General features: G+C 39.2%; 1 protein-coding gene across 1 annotated transcript in view; it reads right to left on the reverse strand.

Moving 5' to 3' along the window:
* The window catches only part of SCFD2 (sec1 family domain containing 2), a 395,759-nt gene that overhangs the window by 225,275 nt on the left and 144,943 nt on the right, over positions 1-25,541 (reverse strand). The window contains exon 5 of the mRNA XM_027544495.1: positions 13,070-13,319. Coding sequence (XP_027400296.1) covers positions 13,070-13,319 — 250 coding nt within the window. The remainder of the gene's footprint in view (positions 1-13,069; positions 13,320-25,541) is intronic.

A 25,541-nucleotide genomic window follows, 5' to 3' on the forward strand; every position in this document is an offset into this window, starting at 1 on the left:
ATGTATCTGGATCTAAAGCTTTTCTCATTCTCATTCTCCTTCACTAGCATCTTGCAACTTTCCTATTTGCCACAGCAATAAGAAATGATCACAGATTCTTCTATATGTATGAAAAGCAAAAGGTGCTCAGGCTAGTCAGCTCCTGCCTTGAGAAGCAAAACTTCAGAGCCAGTATGCAGGCTCATGTTCCTATCAATGGGCACACATGCCCGATGATGGGACCTCAGGTTACACATGAGCAGACAAGAGATACATGGGACAGGGGGCAAACTCCCTCCTCCACTTTGTATGATATTATGAAAGCCAAGTCGTTTCCTTATCACTGAGTACCTAATAGAATACTGTAAGTTAGGAATGCTAGTTTCATGACTGAACTCCCATGGTTCAGGTCTAATAATTAGGTGTGGAGGTGCGGGGTGAAGAGGGTGGGAGCAGCAGATGTGGTGCAAAAAAAAAAAGAGTTATTTTAGAAAACATTTCTGGAGAAATGGTTCTGTTTAGGGTGGGAGGGGGAGAGTTTGGGAGAGCAGCCAGAAAGGGCTACAGAAGCTGGCTGAGGACAGATCAGCTCAGAGATGTTAGTCAGGAGGCTATAGCTGGATACTGCTGACAGGCATTCAGGAGGAAAGCTCTCCTGCCCAGGTGATTCTGTCCACGGATGTTCTGTTACATTGATACATTCAGGTGGGAGAAGAACTGTCAGTAGGCCTGAGGTTTAAAAGTTAAGTCAAAAAATGTTTTGCCTTCCAGGTGTGGCTGAATAGCAGCCTCACTACCTGGCCAGGAAACAAGATGAGGGGACAAAAGAGAAGACGGACAAAGAAATAAAGATGGAAAAAAAAAAAAAAGGAGTAATGGAAAAACAGTGAATTTAACCAAAAACCTCCAGAATTCAAAATCTGGCAGCACAAAGAGACTGCCAGATTTAGTATTTAGCACAAAATAACCGTTTCATCACTGGCTGATAGTCTTTGTTTTCACTGCATGAAACATTTTCTTCACTATATTGCAAACAATGGGATTTTAAACTCTCATTGGTGGAGCAATGGCTTCCTTTAATGTTCTATTCTCTTCTCTCCTCTGGTAAAGCTGTAACCTATTTGCAGCGCTGCAGTGTCAGATGAAACACTGGAGCTGAGCCAGGTCCGCTTTCTCATTCCCTCCTTCATTCAATAAATACTGTACTTACGAAAAGCCTTCCATGTTGCTCCTGAGTATAGCTGGTGTTTGAGATACAATGGTGAACCAAACTGATGGAGTTTATGGTCTGGGGCAGAGGGAAGGCAGACACTAATCAATTTACCACAAAAATATATAATAAACTGTTCACTAGACACATGGTGAGGGTGGAGGCTCTGAGCTAGCAGGCAGGGGCACAAGGCTGAGCCCAGGACATGTGGTCTTTCTGAGCCGTGCCCCAAAGAGGTTAACTGGATTGAGGTGGGGAGTTAGTGGAGGGTGTGTAGTGGATTTAAGGAACTGAAAAGCCTGTGGCTAGAACAAAGGGTATGAAAGAACACAAAACCTCCAGAGTGAGAAGGTGATTGTGGAAAAATGTCATTCTACTGCTCTCAAGAGTCCAGTGCAGAGGGTGTGTCCCTTTGGTCCAGACAGGGAGGACATCGTGGGTGGAGCACACTATTTAGTAACCATTTCTAGCTCCTCCCTACCCTGGAGAGTAATGACCCAGATTTTTTTTGAGCCTGATCATGTTCATTTTTGCTCTTCTATTATTTTAAGCAAAACACTGATATTTTTTTCACTGCCAAATTGCAAAACAAGAGCCATGTCCTTAAAAGGGCCAATCAAAAAGCCAACATATCTATGTTCCCAGAGCTTTTTCCTGGATTTTTCACATGTTGAATCTGCATTTTAAATAAATGATAAGGCATAACTTGGCTCAAGAGAGAACTGCAAAGATAAAAACAATAAGGATGTAATTAGAGATCTGATATTTTGATTGTTATTTGCACATACCCTACCAAGAAATTCCAACAAATAGACTCTGGTGGTTTTGCTCTATTTTAAACTCTGTGCATAGTGGCCCTGACACAGAATGGTGTCAGCACTTCCAGTCGAATATCTGGAAGGGCTATTGCTCTGAAATGCTACAGTTGCTCTACATTCAAAAGCCATTAAATACCGATTTCTATAATAAAAGGCTGTACTCATCTCAGATGATGTCATGTTGTCTGGGCTTCTGCATTCTCCAGGAGAACAACTTGAAATAATCAAGAGTACAGTGTGCAAACTCCCCAGGTGACCAGTTTTCCGATTTCTCTGGTAGAAGTGTGAGATTAGGTGAGATTAGGAGGGAGAAAGGGAGAAGAGGGATGGTAAGCAAGAGGTTCAAGTTTAAAAAAATAACAAAGGAAAAGTCATAGAAAAATCCGGGAACAAAATTTAAAGCATTCTGCTTTTTTTTTAAACAGATGAAGACATGTGCTTCACTTCTTGTACATCAAAGAGACGCTCTGAATACTGGAAACTGTAACTCAAAAGTGCTTGTTTACACAGTGAATTGTTTCTACACTTTGACAGAAAGGGTGTGCATTTCCAGTGAGGAAGTATCCAACCACATTTTAACTATGAAGGAAACTTTTTTGGCCAAAGATTGAATTCTTTGCAAGGTGGTGATTTGTACACAAAAGAAACTCAATTCTATATCACTGTATGCAAAAAAAAAAAAAAAAAAATCAGATTTAACTGTTTTTCTTAACCACAACAACAAAAATAAGCAAACAAAGAATACAATTATTTCAGAGTATAGTTTGGACAAAACCACAGCATTTAAAATTAAAACCCTAATGCATTTTACACGTTGGAAAATGTTAATTGTTAATGAACACTGCACCCTATCAGTTTCCTGTTCCAGATGGCCCTCTGTCAGGCTGGCAACAACTCAAGAGCCTGCCGAAGAGGTGCAGGCATATGTCTTGTGTTTAAAATGAAAGGAAAAAAAGCAGAAGGGAGCTTCATTTTATAAACACTTCAGTGAAAATTACCATTCCATTTGGGACCAATTCACTCCAGGTGCTAAGAACAGAATAAACAGGCAACATATGAAGGCAGAAAAAGTCAGGTTTCCATGGGAATTACATTCTTGGTTACATTTACAACTAAATTTCAAAATACAAATGAATATCACCATGGTCGTACACATATGTTCTCCTTCTGTTTTTTAAAATATTAATCTTTTCTCCTCACATAATAAAATAATATCAGTGTCTAGAGCCTGTTGTGTCTCTTTTTAATTTTCTTTTGCTGAAATTCTAGGCTGAACTATTTGTACCTAAGTGTTTTCTCTCCTACCCAAGGTCATAATGGTCCTCCTTTTTGGCTGAGAGAATTCTCCTTTGTATGCATTTCCTGGTGGCTCAGATGGTAAAGAATCCACCTACAATGCAGGAGACCTGGGTTCAGTCCCTGGGTTGGGATGATCCCTGCAGAAGGAAATGGCAACCCACAGCAGTTTGCTTGCCTGGGAAATCCTGTGGACAGAGAAGCCCCTATTCTCCTTTATGTTCTGATTAAGGGTAATTTGACTTTAGAGGGATAATGTCTCCTAGAACTCGGGACATTAATTCAGTACCAACATTCTCAACAATTACCTTGCCAATGTTAGTTTCAAAAGCCATATATGACATTATTCCTGATCCCCTTTATTTTAGGCACTCTGACCTTGACAGATAAACTACAAAACAAATTTAAAACAAAAATCTCACCTGCCACTTTTACTTGGGAAGCTTATATGGGATCTGAATTTCTACTTACCAATAGGTCACCAAGTACATATCAAAATACTAACAGTAGTTTTCTCTCAGTAGTGGGTTCATAGGTAACTTTAAATTTTATTCTGTGTTTATTAAAGAGTAAAAGATAGTCCAAATACTCTACAATGAACAAGTATATTTCTGTAATCAGGGAAAAAATCCAATTATAAATATTTTAAGAAATGTATAAACATGAATGGAGTTTTAAAATTCATCCAAATGATAATCACTGCCCTGCTAATACTTATATTCAAAGAATCACATTTAATTACACAGCCATACACGACAGGCACAATTATGGCTACTTGAGTGTTGACAGCAATTATATGGTGAAAGCAGTTTGAGGTCTAAGAATTTCCCCAGTTGTTCTGATGCTGTTTTCTAAAACATTAGTGAAAATTCCAGACAATGATTTTTAGGCATATAAACACCTACTCCGAAGCAATTATTCTGGTGCCAGTGACATCTTCATCCATTTACAGGCAAAGTACCAAACTCAAGAGGGAGAAGATAAGATACGTTTTTTAGATATAAAGAAAGAAAACTGGTTTATTTGTGAATGTTTTCACAATGGCCATGCCTAGCATTTGTACATCAGTGTCCCCTCCTTTGCGGAACCACTCCAGTCCCTCTTCTATCAGTAAGTGGTCATGCTGGGCTGTTGATCACAGACCACTGCCAGTTCTCCAAATCCTGCCCCCGTCTCTCCTGCCTACTCCCCAACGCAGTGATGAACTCAAGACTCATCCTGGCCACAGACAACCCTATTCCCCTGGCAATGGAGACTGGAAGTCAGTCAGTTTCATGTCTTAGGGTTGAAAACAAAAACTCTTTTTCCTGAGTTGCTGTTCTGAAATGACAGAGGCCAGGAATGCCTTAGAGGGATGAGGGGGTCACATGGAGGCAGGTGTGACAGGAAAGAATGAGGCCAATACTCAGGAGGAAGAGAAGTTTGGAAGATGCAGAGCGTCCCGATCATGCCTCTAGAGTCCCTGCACCCTCATTCCTAAATACAGCTCCATCCCCAGACCTGCCGTTTGAGCAAACATGAAAGGCAAATACCAACCAGGAAGACATGTTAACAAAACATATGACTGAGCACTAATAACCTTAATACTACAGGTGCTCTGATTTAAAATCATCAAGAATAGAATTAATAACTCAGTCCGAAAAAAAGGAGAAGACCATGAGCAGACAATTCACAGATGAAATACAAATGGCAAATACCTGTTTTTCATCAATATTCAATGAAATGAAATTTATATGTGCCTTCTACATTGTTCTTTACATTTCCAAGTTTTCTACAAAGAGAAAGTATGACTACTTTCTAGTGGTGACTACTTTCTTCTAGTGGAGGGAAAACCTTAAAGATATTAAAATATAAAATTAAACTTAAGAATGTTAACCTGGTTATCAGCAAGCTGAATGAGTGGGTGGGCAGGGGTGGAGTGGCCTTGGGCCACTGTGTGCCTGGAGCGCAGTGAGCATTGCTGGAGAACTGTGAACAGAGAAGGCCATCTCAAAGGAAGCAGACACGGCCGCAGGGAGAGCCCACAGCTCTCGGAGCGGAGGTTGAGTCAATGACTCCACTGCTTCCCTCCTGAGATGACAGTGATAGCCTGACAAAGACAACGGTACTGAGGAGGGGTTGGTTTAGAGTACACTGACTCTGATAAAAATAAAAAACAAATGAAGCTAGATCCCCAGAGTGGCAGCGAAAGAAGAGACCTAAGACGCACCTAATAAGACTCTCACTTTACAACGAGGAAGCTAAGTGACTTATTTTCAGGTTACACACCTATGACGATTTTCAGGAATGACCATTAGTCCCCTTCTCCTCTGTGCTCTTTTCGACCACAACACTCAAATCACTCCCATCTGATCCACAGCTATGTGTTTAAGAAAACTACACTGTATTCCATGCATTCCATTTGTTCTCTTTCATGACTAAGAAATTTATAATCTAATGTGCAATTAATAAGAATCAGCAATTATTAACCTCTCTGTCACACACACAATTATTACTATTGGCATCATGAGCAGACATAAAAATTAATGATTTAGACAGTCTGTCTCATGCCTTTGTGCGTATATAAATACCACTGCAAGAAGATCTGTTCCATTGTCTTAATTAAGAATGATCATTTTTTATGATCTGGCATGAAAAAATTAAGTACTTGAGAAAGTAATTTGTAGTGATCCCTTAATATCTTTGCAAAATTACTTAACTAGTTAGCTACCTTAATAGGCAGCTCTAAATATTTTTCTACACAGCTTGTGATGTATTTTAAATATGAACTAAACATTGTAAACTTCAGTTGATATAGCCATTTTGTAATATGTGCTGCAGTTAACTATTTTAATATGTTGGACAGTAAAACTAAATGTAACAGTTCCAACCTTTCTCATGGGAGTGATTTAGGGCAGACATATGTTCTTCATCAGAGTTTCCAGCAGAAATCTTAGAAATCAAGAGGAAAAATAGACCCTATTATACCAAACAGTGTTACAAATCATAATGGAAAACAACAGTCTTAAAAAGCTGTTTTGTTTTGTTTTGGTGCCCTGAAACAAGAAATCTGAAACACTAGAAATGAAGGTACATGCCTTGATGAAAAGTCTAATGCCGGAATGCCACAATAACTGAGACTCCATAAATTAGAAGCAAGAGATGAAGCAGAATCTTTTCTGAAATGAATTTTCCCTATCCTGAAGTCTTTCAGCTGAGTGAGTAGTGGATTCTGCAGTCATGGTTTTGTAAACTGTCACCTACTGTAATGAGCTCAAGTTTTCATTCAACTGTGGGTAACATTTAAGCTGGCAATGAACTTTCAGGATCACTCTGCTAGTTACCATGGCAACATCCTTATCATTGCAATGCTCAAGGTCCAAGGAACAACTTTTCAAGGGAAAGATATCTGAAATCTTGAAAACTGTTTTTCAGTTGAAATAGTGCCCTTAAGAGTAGAAATCTGCAGAAAGGTATATTTTGAAATTTGATGAATTACTGAGGGGAAGCTGTGAAACGAGGAAAGAATGCAGCCGTGATAGGGAAAGGAAGCACAAAAGCAGAGAAGTTCTCATTACCTCGTCTTTTACAGTCCTCTGCTGGGAAGTACTTCGTATTTTACAAAGACTGACTTTCTACAAGGCTGGGAAAAGTACTTGACCAATGATGAAAAATGCCTTGTTTGAAAGATATACCTCTATTAACATAATAAAATGTCTATGTCTTATGCTGATGGAGATGAAAGTTTTCATAATAAAGTATCAGCCATGAATGGCAATAATAATTTTATATGGTCTATGTTTACCTGAACTTTTTCAAAAGAGAAAAGCTGTCATATACAAATCATTGCAAATAGATTTTCACTTTTGGTTGTAGAATGCGGCTTTGTTTTGCTAAGGACAGGAGCATATATATGCTTTCCATTGGCAAGCAGACCTGAAAGAAAGCTGCCTTCTACAACCCACTGAAAACAAATCCTCAGCTCCTTCCTCATTCGAAGTCCTCTCTTAGATTCCCATTAGAGAACACAAGTGGATGCCGGATGAGAGCTCTCTAGACTGTTCTTACCTTCAGCCTTTCCTCATCTGTCATCCATGGTTAATCTTAAATGGGACAATAGGCAAGTGAGGACGAACAGAGAAGAAAAAAACTCAGGAAACAAGATCTCTTAAAAAAGTTGAAGATGATTTAAAAAATCATGGTCCATCACGAAGGTAATTTACACATTTTATTCCAATCAGTGTGAAGTTCTGATTATTCCAGTGAGAGTAACAGGAATCCTGCCATTATTTTATATCGAGGTTTGGGGAACTACATAGGAAAGGTAGCATGACTAAAGACCTTGCTAGGAAAAGTATCATCTTCCCAGAAATTGAGGACAACTTAGGCACCATCCCTTCCACAAAAATGACTTTTCATAACATTTTCAAGTCCTAAAATGTCTTGGTAAAATTCCTACTGATGCTCAAGTTCTGGTGTCAGCCTTTTGTGCTGGGAAGCTCTTCTCATGGGAGTGAGTCAGACTTTCTGGCTGGCTTTATTTTCTTGATGTCTTCCTAATATTAAGCCCCAAATTGCTTCCTTGCATTTTCCATCCAATAGTCAGAGTTCTGTGGGAGGTCGACTTCCACTTAGATGGTATCTTTACAGTATGGATTTGGAAGGAAAACCTATGCTACTTCACTGGTGAACTCACGGCAGATTAAAATGTAAACGAATGTGATTTTTCTTTTAGTTAAAAAAAAAAAGTCAAAAAAGGAGTTCATGAGATCTGTAGTGTATAATTTCACTGCCTAGAGATCTTTCAGATTTCTAGTATTAGAGATTCAAAAGCTTTTCTCTATAATAGTCAATACCTTAAGTAATACTTAGTCTAAAGATCGCAACCTGCATACTGGATACTAAAATCCAAAAATATATATATATATAAAGACTGCAACCTGTAAGCCTACAGGCTGAATCCTGCCTCTCAGTAAGATCCCTTGACTCATGCAGCGTTTTAGAAAATGAGCCAACTTCATAGGCAAATGATTACAAGTCTTCTGGTAGGACTTCCAGAAAGTTGTGGTTTTCCTGTACGAAGAAAAAAGGGCAGATTTCACTAGCATATTCCTTTTCCTTTCATCCTTCCTCCCTCCTTGCCCGAAGCATGGATATAACATATGGAAGAGGAGTATCCACCTCATGACCATGATGACAGAAAAAAAGGAGAAGGAAGCCAAAAAGAGTGTGAGTTCTGCTGCCTGTTTCTGACTTCCTGCTGTGGAAAAAAAAAACCTGTTTATTTTTATTTACTATTTAAGCTAATCTGGTAAATTTTCCATCACATATAACCAGGTACAATCCTAATACAAGAATACAGAAATTGATAATCCCAAATTATCAACAGGAACTAAAATAAGAATCTAAGAAATAAATGTAAGTCACAGTTTCCATGGTATTATCATGCTTCTCTCTGGAAGCACAGTTTTTAGATATTTTGAATCTTTCATTCCCTAGCATTACACTGAACCTTAATAAATAGATCTAGCCCCTTTAAAGACATGGAAAAATTAAAGACAGGAAATATAAAAATTCAGGAAAATAAATTGATTAATATAAAAATTGCTTACCAAAAAAAATTTTTTTCCAAGAGTTCTGGTGTCAAAAACTATATATGCAAGTTTTGTTTTTCTTTGTTTCCTGACTCCAGAGCCTTCTGACCAACACACCTTAGTGCATTGATTTGCCCTTAATAGTTTACAGGTGTGACAAGCTGCTCCTTCACTTCAGGTCACAGGTCAATAGGGTAGGGCCGGAAGTGATCAGAGCCCCTGCTGCTGGTTTCCTCCCACCACAATAGCCTGTCCACTCACCATGGGAGGCTACGCAAGTATTCTCATTGTTTGAATGCATCTCAATGTGAAAAGGCTGAGAAGCACTGTCCTATATGATAGCTAGATGCTCGCAAAATAATAACAGCAATGGGAAAAAATTACCTATTACAATAGTAAATGGATCAAAAATTAGCTCATACACATAACATCGTTTTATTCTCAGCAAAACCATGAGTGGTCAATAGAGTGCTTGTATTTATTATCAAAGTTCAGAGACATTGATTTGCCCACTAACACACACTGAGAGGAAATGACACAGCCAGGACTTCTGAGTTAAGGATTTCTGTTCTAAGTCTACACTTTTCTGATATACCTCCCTGTATGAGGATAGTCCAAGTTTGCACAGATCTTTAAAATCAGTCTTTTGATTTCATACTCTGAAGAAAGTTCAAATGGTTTTCCTTTGTTTTCTCTTGTGACTGCCATGCAAACACTAACATATATAGAAACCGATATTTTCTTTGAACTTAGCAAGACTGAGAAAGCACAACACTAAATGACACATTTAGGCCATATCAATTTTCTTTTTACAGCTCCCATCCCTGACACCCAAGAGTCAACCCTTGTTATTTTGTGTGAATAGAAAAGAGTTTTTGCCCACCATTTTCCCCAAGAGTACCTATTAAAAAGAAAATAATAGCTGCCGTTGACCATCTTAAATTTTGTTTTGTTTTTCCAATCACAATTTCTCATTGCCCTTTCCATAAAAGGGAAGAATAGAGATAAAAGACACTGTCAAAAGTAAATTACATTTTTAACATATAAAAGGAAATATGCATTTTAAACACAGCACAATTATTGTCAAGAGATACTACTGAAACAAAAAGAATTTAACTTTGCTACTCCTGTTTTAGAAAGCTAGACAACCAACAGATTTCAATGACTAGAAAAAATATTTTAATTTCTTTATAGCAATGCAGAAACAAAGAGGATACATGCACCAAAACAGGACAGTACAAGGAAACATCTGTAAGTCGCTATTGGGCTTCCCTGATAGCTCAGTTGGTAAAGAAACCGCCTGCAATGCAGGAGGCCCTGGTTCGATTCCTGGGTCGGGAAGATAAGCTGGAGGAGGGATAGGCTACCCACTACAGTATTCGTGGGCTTCCCTTGTGGCTCAGCTGGTAAAGACTCCACTTATAATGTGGGAGACCTGGGTTTGATCCCTGGGTTGGGAAGATCCCCTGGAGAAAGGATCTTTACAGATAGATTCAAAAACACAAGTAATATCTACAATATCAACCAAATATTATTCACTGTTCAGAAAATGAGCATGCATGGCATAAAGCAATAAATGTAAGCAAGCATAAGTTATAGAATACAATATTCAACGGTTATGGAAATGAATTTGTGTCAGCTTTAGGTCTCATGATTAAAGACATGGGCTCCAGACTCAGAACACCTGGGCTCAAGTCCTGGTTTTATCACTTAGCAGTTGTGTGATGATAACATGATTCGTCTTTAGTCCAGTATTGAACTTTACTTTAGAAAGTATTGCTTTCTTGATTCTATCAATAGTTAAGATTAGTAAAATTACAACATTATATGAAAAGCACAATTCTTATATTGATTACATGCTTATTTTCAATAATACTTCTAAATCTCATCAACCACAAATGTGCAGAAGACATAAAATAATTTCTGCCACCCAGTAACAAGTAAGTCAAGACTAAAAGTTGGAATAATGTTAAGTGCAACACTGTGGGCCAGACTAACCTAGTTCCATGATAGGCTAAGCACATTTGGAAGACAATTCAGTTCTTCCGGTACATACTGGGCATGCCTTGTACTGATTCAAGACTGAGTCACCCCTGCCTCAACACCATCCCATTACTCCTTATCTTGAGATGTAGGTTAAACATTCTCTTCAGCAGCTAAGTGTAAACATAAACCCGACTCCTCAGGCCATGTGCCATTTCAACATACTTAATAAGAGGCATATCTATACTGGCCAAGTAAAAGTCTATCTTCAGAAAGCAAGTCCTTTTTGTGTCCACAGAAGTTGACCAAGGCACGCATGTTCCACTGGCAAGTTAACTTACATCAAGTTTAAACAGCACATCTTATTCATCTATTTAAATTGCACATCCAAAGTTAATCTGGGTAGGAATGTATACTTTGTATTATAAAACAAGATGTCACATGTACACCCATGGCTGATTCATGTCAATGTATAGCAAGAACCACCACAATATTGTAAAGTAATTAGCCTCCAATTAAAATAAATTAATTAAAAAAAAAAGATGTCTCAAAAGTTTAAAACTGCACTAAAACTTTCATAGATTCTTTTTTTCACCTTCAACTGCTAAGCTTACAAATTTTCCTGATATATAAATACAAATGTACAGAAGTGTTTTTAATCATGAAATCACATTTATAAGCAAGAAAATGCAATATCCTGAGCAATCAAAAACAGAGAAACTAATAAAGAATGAAATTCTGGGTCAATAAACACCTTGAGCAAATATCAAATGAACACTCTGACTGCTTGACCTTAATTCCCAAAATAATACAGTAACTCACTAGTGCTGCAGAAAAGCTAGCCAAACACCCTCACTAAAACATACCATGCTTGTTGTCTGTTTCTGGAACTGTGTGTGTTAAGAATAACATCAAATTACACTCTCCTAGCATTCAAATCGACTTTGAATCAAATCACTGTTCTAAGCTTTATACAAACCGTATGAAGCCTTTCTAAGTCAATATTCATTTATAACCACACACACACATGGAATCCCACACAGCGCTGTACCTTAATGAAATGGGAACAGCTCCCACACATTTTCCTTATGTAGATTTTATGTTGGCAAGCAGGTTCTGTACTGAGCAAGGAAATGCTTCACTTCTATGGGAACCTCATTCAGTTTCCATCTCATCAGGGTTTCATTTTCCAGGACCAGACATAGGAAAGGCCAGCAGTGGGGCACAAAGGAAAGCACATATGCACAGGACATCCAGGTGGACAGCAACACAGCTTACTTCTGAGCAAGCTCCCCAGCCAGGGAGGCAAGACAGGGGACAGGGGAAAGGTCGGGAGATACCTTAGTGACCTACCTAGTTGAGCCTTCCCCAGTGGAAAGGTCTAAACACACCCCCACGCACATATACTCAAGAATGAATGGCAACTTGGTCTGTTTTTATAAAGTATTTAAGTTTCACATGTAAGCTTTAATAACTTCTCACTCTCAAACAGACTTAGGCTCAATCCATACTACTGGCAATAAGTTTTACACAAAATATAAATAACATTGAATTTGATATGAAACAATACAACTGATTACCTCCTTAAGTTGGGCTTTCATAAGTTATATCACAGTTCTTATTAGAAATGAAAATGGTTAGATTTTATGACTTTTAATTAAATATTTTCCCCAAATCAGCACAGCCTACTTCACTGGGATATTTGGGTATTATTTTGGATACTATCAATTAACTCAGATTTAAAATGAAAAATGGAAGTCAAAATATAAAACTATTCTTGAAAATGTCAATTTTCATCCTATAACATTGTATAGTATCTTAGGGAAACGGGTTTGCTTTTTCTAAAGTTTGCAAAGACAATCTCAAAGAGAATACGTCATCAGAAACCTTTTGAATAGGATGTACCATATTTTATTTTTTCTTAAAGATATTACATCTTGTGAGAATTTTGCTGTTTTAACAAGACTTAGGTTCTAAGACTATGAATTCTAAAAAAGCAACTAGAAGGCCATTTTACTACCACAGTTGGAAAAAAAATTTACTGCAATAAAAACTTCTAATCCTAAAAGCCGACTAGAATTCATCAGGCCTCATGAAATCCTAAACAACTCCAATGAAGATAGTTCACCCTCTTTCCAAAATGCCTTTATTTTAAAACCTGCTTTCTGTATCAGTGATGCATACGTCCTCTATTTTTGTTAAACACTTACCTGTGATTTTCCTCAGCAAAGGTGACAATTCAGACTCCTCACAAAAGACCTGAGCCAATGCTTTCTTCACTTTTTCTTCACCTTCACCCAGGTCTTTGTCCACTGAGAACTCTCCACCGACAGAATAAATATATAGCAGGAGGACCAGCAGCTCTTCGGGGCTGTAGTCATCACTGGTCCTCTGGTTCAAAGGCTTAATCATGGGCAGCAGCTGATTTAACACAACAGACATTGTCGATTCCCCAATGTTCTGAAATAAAAGGGGGGAATAGGACATACGTCAATCTGTACAAAGGTGTAATTTATGCACTACATGAGTCCGAGGATAGCATGCAAACAAGTCTGTGATGGTCACTGACTAGATGGGTTTTTTATTTGTTTCTTGTCCTGGAGAGAATACTGCAGGAAATTTGGCGTTAGAGCTATGTTTTTGAAAGATCTAGTTCATCAAAAGGCTGGTCAAGTTGCATACCCTTTTGTATTATCTTACATATTTCTTAAACAAATAAGAGCCCATGTATTCTAAAAATAAAAGTGTAAGTACTTCAGACACTGGAAAATGTAAATATCTGTAAAGTAATATGATTAAAAATAAAAACATGCCAGCACCTATGTATACAAATGAATGCTGACACTCCTTCAGAGGAATTACTTTGGATTTTATAGCATATTCTTTTTAATATTCTTTAAGTTGGCAAATATGAGTCAGAATAGATTTTTTTTTAATAACAATGAAAAGTCATTTTCTGCTAAATCTGGTCAAAGTGGGTAATGACACCTCAAGATATTTTGGGGTTAGTCTGAAGGTATGATGATGGACAGGGAGGCCTGGCATGCTGCAGTCCATGGGGTCACAAAGAATTGGACATGGCTGAGTGACTGAACTGAATTGATTCACCTTTAAACTTAAAAAAAAAAACTGTGCTTTTAGATATTTCAAGTTCCTGAGTGATATTTAGCAGAGAATTTCAAAATTCCTTTCAAGTGATGATAGCATCGTAGTACTGAGCGAGTTGCATAATTTCCAAGGCACTATGCACACTGCTTGTACAAATTCTGAGGTTTTTGGTGAATAGACAAATCCCCAACTTACATGGTGATTTAATTTTACTTACAATGTAAAATAACCCTATAAAATAAAGTTCAACTATTTGCATTTATATTAAAATCAGGAGCTAAATAATCAGAACTTGCAACTTTCACATGATTCATTTTGAAGCATTCCCTGAGCATCTACTATGTTCCAAGTACTACTCTGGGTCTGGGGAATATAGCAGCGAACAAAACAAATCCTCTGTTCTCACAGAGTTTACATTTTAGTGGGGGAAAACGGACAAAAAGCTAAAGAAGTAAAATATATAGCATATTGAATGTTGGTAAGAGCTATGGAGAAAAATAAAGCCGGAATGAAAGATGGGACTTCAGGGTGTGTTTGTTTATGTAGGTAAATATGCACTATTTTAAAGAGGAAAAGCCATGTTAAGAAGGGAGTATTGAAATAAAGAAAGACCTATAGAAACTCTCTATCTCTTAATGAAGTTGACAGTAAGCAGCTGAATTTGGTTGTTATTGGAATGACTACCCAAAATGAGCTTTTCTAGTCAAGTCATTCCTACACCTGGGAAAATTTGGATATATTATCTCAAGGTTAAAGTTCACAATTAAATTCTTTGGTACATGAGAAACAGCTGTTTTTATTTCCACTAAAAATCCTGGATGTTCACAATGTACCAAAACCAAAATGAAATGGATAAAAGCACAACTGGAAAAGAACAGAATGGAGCTTTTACTGTTACATGGTAACAAGACGTGGTTTACCAAGTATAAACATAGCCACATCTCAAAGGACATGGCTGAAAGGTTTGAAGGCATCCTAGGGCTGTCCTATAGCCTTGGGAATCTCTTGAGAGGAACTTTCAAGAGTTTGTCCTTTGCTTTACATGTTGTCAAAAGCAATTTAGAAGAAAGGAGCTGAGTGTTAAAAGAGGGGCTGTGGGGGCTACAGTTCTCGTTTCTTACTTTTTACCTTATCACCAACTCCTGGATGTCATTAAGCAGATTCCTTTATCGCTTTATGACTCACTTCTAAAAAGCAGGTGTGCACATCAAGTATCTGTCCTGTAGGAGCCCTGTGATTCTCTTCCCAGAGCAAAAAAAGACTTTTTTGGAGATAGTTATAAAAAGTAAAATAGGGCAGGGTAATCATCATAATGATTTGAAAAGATTCACTCACTAACATCCAGCCATCATAGCATCATTTTCGAGTCATTGATCTAAGATATGCCCCTGTGGCTCAGTGGTAAAGAATCCGCCTGCAATGCAGGAGACACAGCAGAGGTGGGTCTGATCCCTGGGTTGGGAAGATACCCTGCAGGAGGAAATGGCAACCCACTCCAGTATTCTTGCCTGGGAAATCCCATGGACAGAGGAGCCTGGTGGGCTACAGTCCACGGGGTCACAAAGAGTTGGACATGACTAAGCAACTGAATACACACACACACACACCTGCCACTGGAGAGCACAATCCCTCCTCAGTGATACTGTGGTGGACTTCGGATTGCCTGGTCATGCTTGTGCACACCAACTCTAAAATGTTTATTAATGCATTCCAAGTAGTTAATAACTGAGTTGAAAACAAAGCTAAGAATACTAATCAGTCTTACAGAGGCATTAGATATGGTGGAAATAAAGAGATTTCATTTCAAATATCCAGAATCTACTTCTGACTATTCCACTAACTAGTCTCTTAACTTTTTTGGACCTAAAGGAGATCCAACCAGTCCATTCTGAAGGAGATCAGCCCTGGGATTTCTTTGAAGGGAATGATGCTAAAGCTGAAACTCCAGTACTTTGGCCACCTCATGCGAAGAGTTGACTCATTGGAAAAGACTCTGATGCTGGGAGGGATTGGGGGAAGGAGGGGAAGGGGACGACAGAGGATGAGATGGCTGGATGGCATCACTGACTCGATGGACATGAGTCTCAGTGAACTCCGGGAGTTGGTGATGGACTGGGAGGCCTGGCGTGCTGCGATTCATGGGGTCGCAAAGAGTCGGACATGACTGAGCGACTGATCTGATCTGATCTGAAACTTCTTAGGAAGTCTTTATCTCTGAAATGATAAAGGAGGATGACTGAGTTCTTAAGTCATAGTTATGCTAAGATCTACATTTCTACTTTCTTCTTACTCCTTTAAAAAAATTACCAGTGATGGTAAAATAGAGTGAATCATATTCTCATTGTTTGCTACACAACAAAATATAAATACTCAAAATAGAAAATCTTTACTATAGGAAGAAATGTAGATGCAGAAATAGTACACATACATGTGTAACATGGGCCGATATACACGCATGTATTTCACTTTGTCTACCGAGAAGATCTGGAAGTAGTGACACCCCAGCAGCAATGGGCACCCCAGTGGTCAGATCTTAGTTTCTAATTTCACTCTCCAATAATAGGAACCAGAGATCCTTGGAATGGCTGGGGCTGGGAGAACCTGGAATATCTTATAGTGCCACAAAGTAAGGAAATCCTCAGAAAACACACAAATGGGGACACATGAAGAGGACACAAGAGAAAACTGGAAGCCCTCCCAGTGGCCAAAGCTGGAACAAGTTGAGCAAGAGAATAATTAAAGTAGCAATGGATTATAACCCAAAGTATAAAGTAAATATGCATCACTCCAAACTGATATGAATAAATGACTGCATTAATAAATGCAGGACAAGACACAAACCTTCCTTAACAAAATAATTCCAGATTACTTACCTATATAGGATACTTCCCCTCCAAGAGGTAGAACTTAATTGCCCTACCTCTTAAGTCACTATGTTTAGTGACTTGCTTCTAAAAAATTATGTATGGAAAAGGGAGGGAAGAGCGACTTTATCTTAGAGGATCAAGGTTAATGTCACCAGTGATGTCATAGTGATATCATGTGTCCCTAACATGATGTGATAAGAACAGCACTTCATTTTTTGCAGTATTCTTCTCCCAAACCCATAAACCCATGACAAAAACATCAGATAGATGCTGAGGGACATTCTACAAAATGCCTGACCAGTACTCCCTCAAAACTGTCAAGGCATGAAAAATTAGAACAAAAAAAAAAACTATCACACACTACATGAAACAAAGGAAACATAATGACTAAATGTAATGTGATGTCCTGGATAGGATGCTGGAACAGAAAAGGGACATTAGAGAAAAACTAGTGAAATCAGACCAAGTCTGGAATTTATAATTAAGAGTAATGTACCAATGTTGGTTTCTGAATTTTGATGAATGGTTGTGGATACACAATACTGTAAAGTGAGGGGTATACAGAAATTCTCTATATTATCTTGGCAATTTTTCTATAAATCTAAAACCATTCTGAAAACATTTATTGGAAAGGGAAGAGGAAGGGGAGAGGGAGGAGACAGGGGAAGGGAAGGACAGTAAGAGACAAAGACAGGTACATTCTGATCTTCTTTCTATCAGACTGAAAATTCCAGGAAGACTGATTTCAGCGTTGTATAAGGAAGAGGGCTTCCCAGGTGGTGCTGGTGGTAAAGAACCTGCCTGCCAATGCAGGAGGCATAAGAGACACGGGTTCAATCTCTGTGTGAGGAAGATCCCCTGGAGGAGAGCATGGCAACCCACTCCAGTATTCCTGCCTGGAGAATCCCATGGACAGAGGAGCCTGGCAGAATACAGTGCATAGTGTTGCAAAAAGTCAGACACAACTGAAGCGACTTAGCCTGCCTACCAGACTACAGAGGTCCCAATACTACTACTATTGCCTACTACCCCATGGACACCCTTTTTACCCAGCAGAAGTGATTAAGATGCTTGGGAAGGGAATGAAATACCTTCCAGGAATAAGAAGCCAGTAGTCTCAAAGGAAGGAGCAGCAGCCTACACACACTGGATGTGAAACCAGATTTTGGAACCTAACTGCAAAATTAGTCAAAGGTTAAAGGCAATATAAACATTATTAAACGCTGCCATTAAAAAAGCACATACAGAGTAAACCACAAAGAAAGGGGGGGAAATGGATTATTTATAAAGTACCAGGGATTAAATTTCTCACTCATTTTTATATAAATGGTCTTACTGGTGGGAGGTGGAAGACTGGAGCTGTGTCTGGAATGACCAAAAAAAAATTTTTTCTTTTTTTTAAGTTCTGCAGACTGGGACTTCTGTTATTCTTGAATGAGTCCCCAGTAACTCTATACAAAAGGTCCTCTGTAAAATGTATGTTGTCTTTAGAAAAGCCAAGCTGGGGGCTGAATTAAAGTCCCTCTGCAAAGTCAGTCAGTCTCTGCTGGCTAGCTCTGCAGGCGTGAGGTACAAACGGGCCACGTGTGGTATGGCTACAGAGCAGACCACTGATTCCACACCTGCCCCTCCGGCCGTGAGTCTGAGGACTCGCAGGGGGACTAAGCCATCTAAACTGCTGCTCTGCTGAGAACTCGTCTGCAATTCCTGCAACTTCCGCTCAGTTAGTGGGTGCAGGCTCAAGAGATGCTGCCAGTGTGGGGCCTGAGGGAGTATGTGAGGCCCTTCTGACCCCAAATACCATATGTATTAATGGCCTTTGCCGTTCTTGCATTAATACTTGCCACAAGGCCTTAAATCCCCATAACTAAAGCCACTCTGCTTTTGGGGGGAGGGGATAAGCTTTATATGCTCCAGGGAAAACGCAAAAGTGTAACTTGGTGTGTACAAGGAGAACTAATTGCTGCCCTTGTGCATTCATCAACAAATATTTATTGTATACATGTTATGTGCCCTACACTGTGCTCTACTCTAGGCATGCAAGGAACAAAGCAAGACACAAGGAGCTTACAGGAGAGTGAGGACAGGAGTAAACAGTCATGCTGCTGCTGCTTTAGCAGAGGGATTCATTCACTCCGGAAATAGAGCCGAGGAACACCTACATCTTTGAAGAGGTGGTACCTCAACTGAGTCTTAAACAATCAACACCTAATATCATGGCAGAGCAAAGCTCTGAGAAATGAGTGATGGGTTAGGATCCTTTGTTCATCCCTTCAACAAATATTTAATACACACTAGTGCGTGGTAGGCAAAATAATGCACCTCCCCAAAGAGACCCACACTCTTGTCCCCAGAACCATACATGTTACGTTATATGACAAAAGGGACTTCGTAGATGTGATTAAGGTTATAGACCTTGAGATGAGGAGATTAACCTACATTATTTTGTTGTTGTTCAGTCGCTCAGTCCTGTCTGACTCTTTGCGACCCCACGGACCACAGCACACCAGACTTCCCTGTCCTTCACTATCTCTTGGAGTTTGCTCAAACTCATGTCCACTGCGTTGATGATGCCATCCAACCATCATTAACCCCTTCTCCTGCCTTCAACCTTTCCCAACACCAGGGTCTTTTCCAATGAGTTGGCTCTTTGCATCAAGTGGCTGAAGTATTGGCACTTCACCTTTAGCATCAGTCCTTCCAATGAATATTCAGGGTTGATTTCCTTTAAGATTGACTGGTTTGATCTCCTGGCTGTCCAAGGGACTCTCAAGAGTCCTATCTAGCACCATACTTCAAAAGTATCAACTCTATGGCATTCAGCCTTCTTTATGGTCCAACTCTCACATCCATACATGACTGCTGGAAAAACTATAGCTTTGACTATACAGGGCTTTGCTGGCACAGAGATGTTTCTGCTTTTTAATACACTAAGTTTGTCATACCTTTTCTTCCAAGGAACAAGCATCTTTTCATGTCATGGCTATTCTGAGGAAAACCATTTGTGCAAGTGTTTGAATCGTAAGCCAAATTAACTGTTTCTCTCATGAATACCATCATTACTTGAAAAAAATTTCAGATAGAGAAATTATAATTAAAATTTGGGTACTTGACAAACTTTTTCTCAAAAATGAACAAACTGAGCCTGTTTCTTCCAGGAAAACAACTGACATATTTATTGCCAATGATAAAATTCTGGCTTTTAAGTTAAAAAAAAAAAAAAATATATATATATATATATATATTTTTTTTTTGGAAAACTTGTATCTCTCACTGTCAGATTCTAAGTACTTAAAGACCTTTTTTATGAGATCTAGTATGACATTAAAAATGTGACTTTTTTCTTTGAATTGAATGATGAAATGTGTCAACATTTGGAAAGATCTGCATACCTCAGTGAGTCAGTATTTTCCAAATGACCCATGCATGATATAAGAAAATCAGGCATAGGCAAAAGATTGATCCACAATGCAGGATAGATGAGTGGGTTCTAACGTAAAAGAGTACAGAAAGCTCATTGATATGATTTCCAATCCCGTATTACAGCATACCTTTAAGAAATTACTACTTGCAGTGTCAAGGTATGGTATCAAAACATAGTATCTGCAAACATCTGAAAAGGAAATCAAAATGTTCCTGCCTTTTTCAACTATGTATCTGCATGAAGCTGGATTTTCTTCAAATGCTTCAACCAAAACAACATATGGCAGCATATTGAATGAGGAGGCAAATATAAGAATCCAGCTGTTTTTCTCTTCAGGGAGACATTTAAGAGATTTGCAAAAATATAAACCAATGCCATTTTCACTTTTTTTTGGTTTGTAAATACTGCTATTTTTCATAAAATACGTCATTTATGTTAACTTGTAACAGGTTTGTTATTATTTTTAAAGGAATTGATAAATAAACATTTTAAACTTTTCTCAGTTTTAATTTCTACTATAGTGAAAATTAATATCTACTGGTTTAAAGACGTCACATCTAAAAAAAAAAATTTGTAATTTTGTGTGCTCTTTTCCCCTTCTCATATACCATCGATCCCTTAAACCAGAGCTTCTCAAAATTATGTGGATGTGGCTTACCTGGGGCTTTTGTTAAATGCAGATGCGAATTCACTAGGTTTGGGGACAGGGCTTGAAGATTCTGCGCATCTAATGAATTGTCAGGTGATAATAATGCTGCTGGCCAGTGGACCACATTTTGAGTGGCATCTGGACTGGACTATTCAACAATTTCTAGACTGCAGGGTATATGTGAAATAAACAATTTTGTCTGAGTCACTGTATTTGTGAATTTCCTTGATATGTCACCTTAATCAGAATACTTATATAACTCATAAATCTACATCTTCAGCCAAATTTCTTTCCTTTGCTCCCTATCTATACAGCCAACAAATGAACTTCTCATATATCTATTAGTAAATTTAATTCAACTTGTCTAAAACGGAAATGAAGATTTTTACCCTGGATTCTGTTCTGCAGTCTATACAGTCTATACCCATACTGACTGTGTGGTACCATCACTATTCCAGTTGAACAAGACTGAAACTTGCGGTCTACTTGGGTTTTCCTTGTCCCTGCCACATCAAATCAGCCACCAAGGCCTGATGATTTTATATATCCATCTCCTCTATTCCTTCCTCTACCACCTAGGCTGCAAGGACTAATAAACAGATCTAATCATGACATCTCATTCTGAACCAAAAATCTGATATCCTTCAAGATATTTCATGGTTTCCATTGTCTTCAAGATAAAGCTTTTACATGACACACACATTTCTTTTGCCTCTTTGGCTCTAATTGACCATTCAGCCTTATCCATCATGAACCCTTTCCTTCCAGGCTACATTGTAGTTTAGATAAACTACTTGCATTTGCCTCTGTGCTTCTATACAGGCTTCTATTGCTGTCCAGGATGGATTCCCCGCCCCCTCCTCATATTTTCCACCTGGTTGCACAATTATCTCCCCTGATTTTCCCTGTGTTAAGTGTACCTATGGAGAAGGCAATGGCACCCCACTCCAGTACTCTTGCCTGGAAAATCCCATGGACGGAGGAGCCTGGTAGGCTGCAGTCCATGGGGTCGTGAAGAGTCGGACAGGACTCAGCGACTTCACTTTCACTTTTCAGTTTCATGCATTGGAGAAGGAAATGGCAACCCACTCCAGTGTTCTTGCCTGGAGAATCCCAGGGATGGGGGAGCCTGGTGGGCTGTCGTCTCTGGGGTTGCACAGAATCGGATACGACTGAAGTAACTTAGCAGCAGCAGCAAGTTTACCTATTCTATAATCCCTGACAAGCCTCTATTTTCCTCTACTATGGTTCTTACCACCTTGAACTTCATAATTGTTTATTCATGTCTGCTGCTGCTAAGTCACTTCAGTCGTGTCCGACTCTGCGCGACCCCACAGATGGTAGCCCACCAGGCTCCCCCGCCCCTGGGATTCTCCAGGCAAGAACACTGGAGTGGGTTGCCATTTCCTTCTCCAGTGCTTGAAAGTGAAAAGTGAAAATGAAGTCACTCAGTCGTGCCCGACCCTCCGTGACCCCATGGACTGCAGCCTTCCAGGCTCCTCCGTCCATGGGATTTTCCAGGCAAGAGTACTGGAGTGGGGTGCCATTGCCTTCTCCATTATTCATGTCTAGTTCCCTTCTAAGACTGAAAAATTCTTCATGGCAAGAAACACATCTTATTCCTAATGGCATCTCCAGCATCTAGCTCAGTCCTTTGAATAAAGGATCAAAAGTATACTCATCTCTATAGCAAAGTAGCTGACATCTGAAAAAGAGAAACAAACATCTACAAAAATATTATTATTATAGATTATTTAATTTAATCCTCCTGATTACCCTATAAATGGGCATTGTTATTTCAGAGGAAGAAATTAAGGTTGAGAAAGATGACTTGTCAAGGACATCAGCTGGTGAATAGTTCAGCTGGGATCCACTTAAGGCTGTCTTTCTCTAAAACCGAGAACTGATCCACTACACATTTCCTCTCTAGAGCTTCCCGGTCAGAGGAAAATCTGAGTTTGTCAGGGAAGGGGATTTCAGACCCTTGAAACAGACTCTGAAGCCAGGATTCTGACTGGGACAAATCACCAAGGGAACCCAGTAAGTGAGATAAATCACACAAAGCAAGAGCAGCAGTAGACCAACTCAGCATGTCAGAGGAGATCTACAGACTTGCAGCTCTTTAGAGCCCCCCAGTAAGGTAGATGATTGGCCCCAGAACCTCACTCAAGGTTAAAAACCTCTGGTGGAAGGATATGTAGTCACAATGACAAAGTTAAGAAAGAATTTTTCATTCAGAGTGTTTCCATGCCATATTTACCTTCCATCCCTAAGCCCAAGGGACAGCTGGCTGAGGCTCAGGTCAGCCAATGCCACACGGCAGTGGCCTCCAGTTCTGTGTAGCTGTCAACCCAGTGTGTCCTTTACAAACAGCATACTTTTCTATGTATATCTACAACTATGTTTAAAAAAAAAAAAAAAAAAGATGGGACACACTGAAGAGATATGCACAAAAAGGAATCAGATCCTGAAGTCATCAAAGAGGGTGGAAATGGTCTCCAGGAGCAGTTGATTTAAAGATGGTAGACTGGAACCATGGTCTGGGCTTCAGAGGAGAAGCAGCAGGAGGAAGTGGTAGATCAATGGTGTAGAAGTTGTTTAAGCAGGCTCAGTTCCCTTAGCAAGAGAATGGGAAGAGGATAAGACACAAGACGGACAAGGGCAAAGATCATTCAGGACCATATAGCCCATTGTTAGAACCTTTGCTTTTCTTCTGAGATAAACGAACTTTCAAACAGAGGAATGGTATGATCTGTTTTATGAGGCTTGGTAGGACGAGGGATAAATTGAGAGATTGGGATTGACGTAAACACTACTGTGCATAAAATAGATACCTACTAAGGACCTACTGTATAGCACAGGGAACTCTAGTCAGTACTCTGTAATGCCCTATATGGGAAAAGAATCTAAAAAGAGTGCGTGTATGTATATTGATTCATGTATTTATACTTTGCTGTACACTCAAAACTAATACAATATTGTAAATCAACTATTAAAAAGAAAAGGCTATTACTATCGTTTACAATTGCCAAGACGTGGAAGCCACCTAAATGTCCATCAACAGAGAAATGGATGAGGAAGATGTGGTACATATGTACAAAGGAGTATGACTCAGCCATTAAAAAGACTGAAATAATGCCATTTGTAGCAACACGGATGGACCTAGAGACTGTCATTCTGAGCGAAGTAAGTCAGACAGAGAAGGAGAAATATCATATGACATCCTTTATGTGTGAAATCTAAAAAGAAATGATGCAAATGAACTTACTTACAAAACAGAAACAGGCTCACAGACTTAGAGAATGAACTTACAGCTGCCACGGGGAAGGATGGGGGGAAGGAACAGTTAGGGAGTTTGGGGTAGACACATATACACTGTTATATTTAAAATGGATAACCAACAAGAACCTACTGTATAGCACATGGAACTCTGCTCCATGTTAAGTGGCAGCGTGGATGGGAGGGGAGTTTAGGGGAGAATGGATACATGTATATGCATGGTTGAGTCCCCTCACTGTTCACCTGAAACTATCACAATGTTGTTTGTTAATCGGTTATACCTCCATATAGAATAAAAACGTAAAAAAATGTTTTAAAAAGGTTATTACTCAGGCTCTGATGAAGAGAACAGACTTCAGAAGAGCAAGGGAAGCAGAGAGACAGGTAGGAAACAATCTCAATAATCCCAGTAAGAAGAAATGTGTCTTGGACTGAGGTAGACACATTGGAGGTGATGTGAATTAGTTACATTTGGAAATATTCTGAAGCTAAAGCTGGCATAGTTTACTAATGGATTGAATATCAAGTATGAGAGAAACAGAAGAATCTAGAATTATTGCAAGGTTTTTGAATGGAAGTTCAGAGTAGGAGGATGTGGTTCAAAGTAGAGAACAGAGAAGGCAGAATTGGAGTGATATGTAAGCACAGGACAGAAAAAAATATTTCAGAAAGGGGGGATGTCTGAGCTTAGGACTGGGAGAAAGAGACAAAAATGAATGGAAGGATTCTGGAGTGAGCAAAATACTATCATAGACAAGAAAGTTGGAAGAAGGTATCAAGAAGACCTAATAAAATAAGCAGATGTGCTACAGTCCATGGGGTCGCTAAGAGTCGGACACGACTGAGCGAATTCACTTTCACTTTTCACTTTCATGCATTGGAGAAGGCAATGGCAACCCACTCCAGTGTTCTTGCCTGGAGAATCCCAGGGACGGGGGAGCCTGGTGGGCTGCCGTCTATGGGGTCGCAGAGTCGGACACAACTGAAGCGACTTAGCAGCAGCAGCAGCAGCAAAGGAGCAATGAGAGGCTGATCTCAAAGTATGAAAGCATTTCCTAGAATTTATCCCTCTAAGGGGCCCTTGGAACTTACTGGCACTCTACGTCTGCAGAGCACAGGATTCTTGGGTATGGAAAATGGTGAACGCCTCAGGGAAGGTGCAGACAGACTCTACAAACTTTCTCTCCTACTGAAAATGCTCAGGAGAGAAAACCTGTGCGAGAGCCACACAATGAAATAGTACACAGCAATGAGAATGACCTCCAGTTTCATAAAACAACAATACAGATGAATCTCACAAATAAAACGTTGAATGAAAGAATCTGTAACAAAGAACATATTATACGATCCTATTT

This window comes from Bos indicus x Bos taurus, chromosome 6 (genome assembly GCF_003369695.1).
Source record: "Bos indicus x Bos taurus breed Angus x Brahman F1 hybrid chromosome 6, Bos_hybrid_MaternalHap_v2.0, whole genome shotgun sequence".
NCBI lineage: Eukaryota > Metazoa > Chordata > Mammalia > Artiodactyla > Bovidae > Bos > Bos indicus x Bos taurus.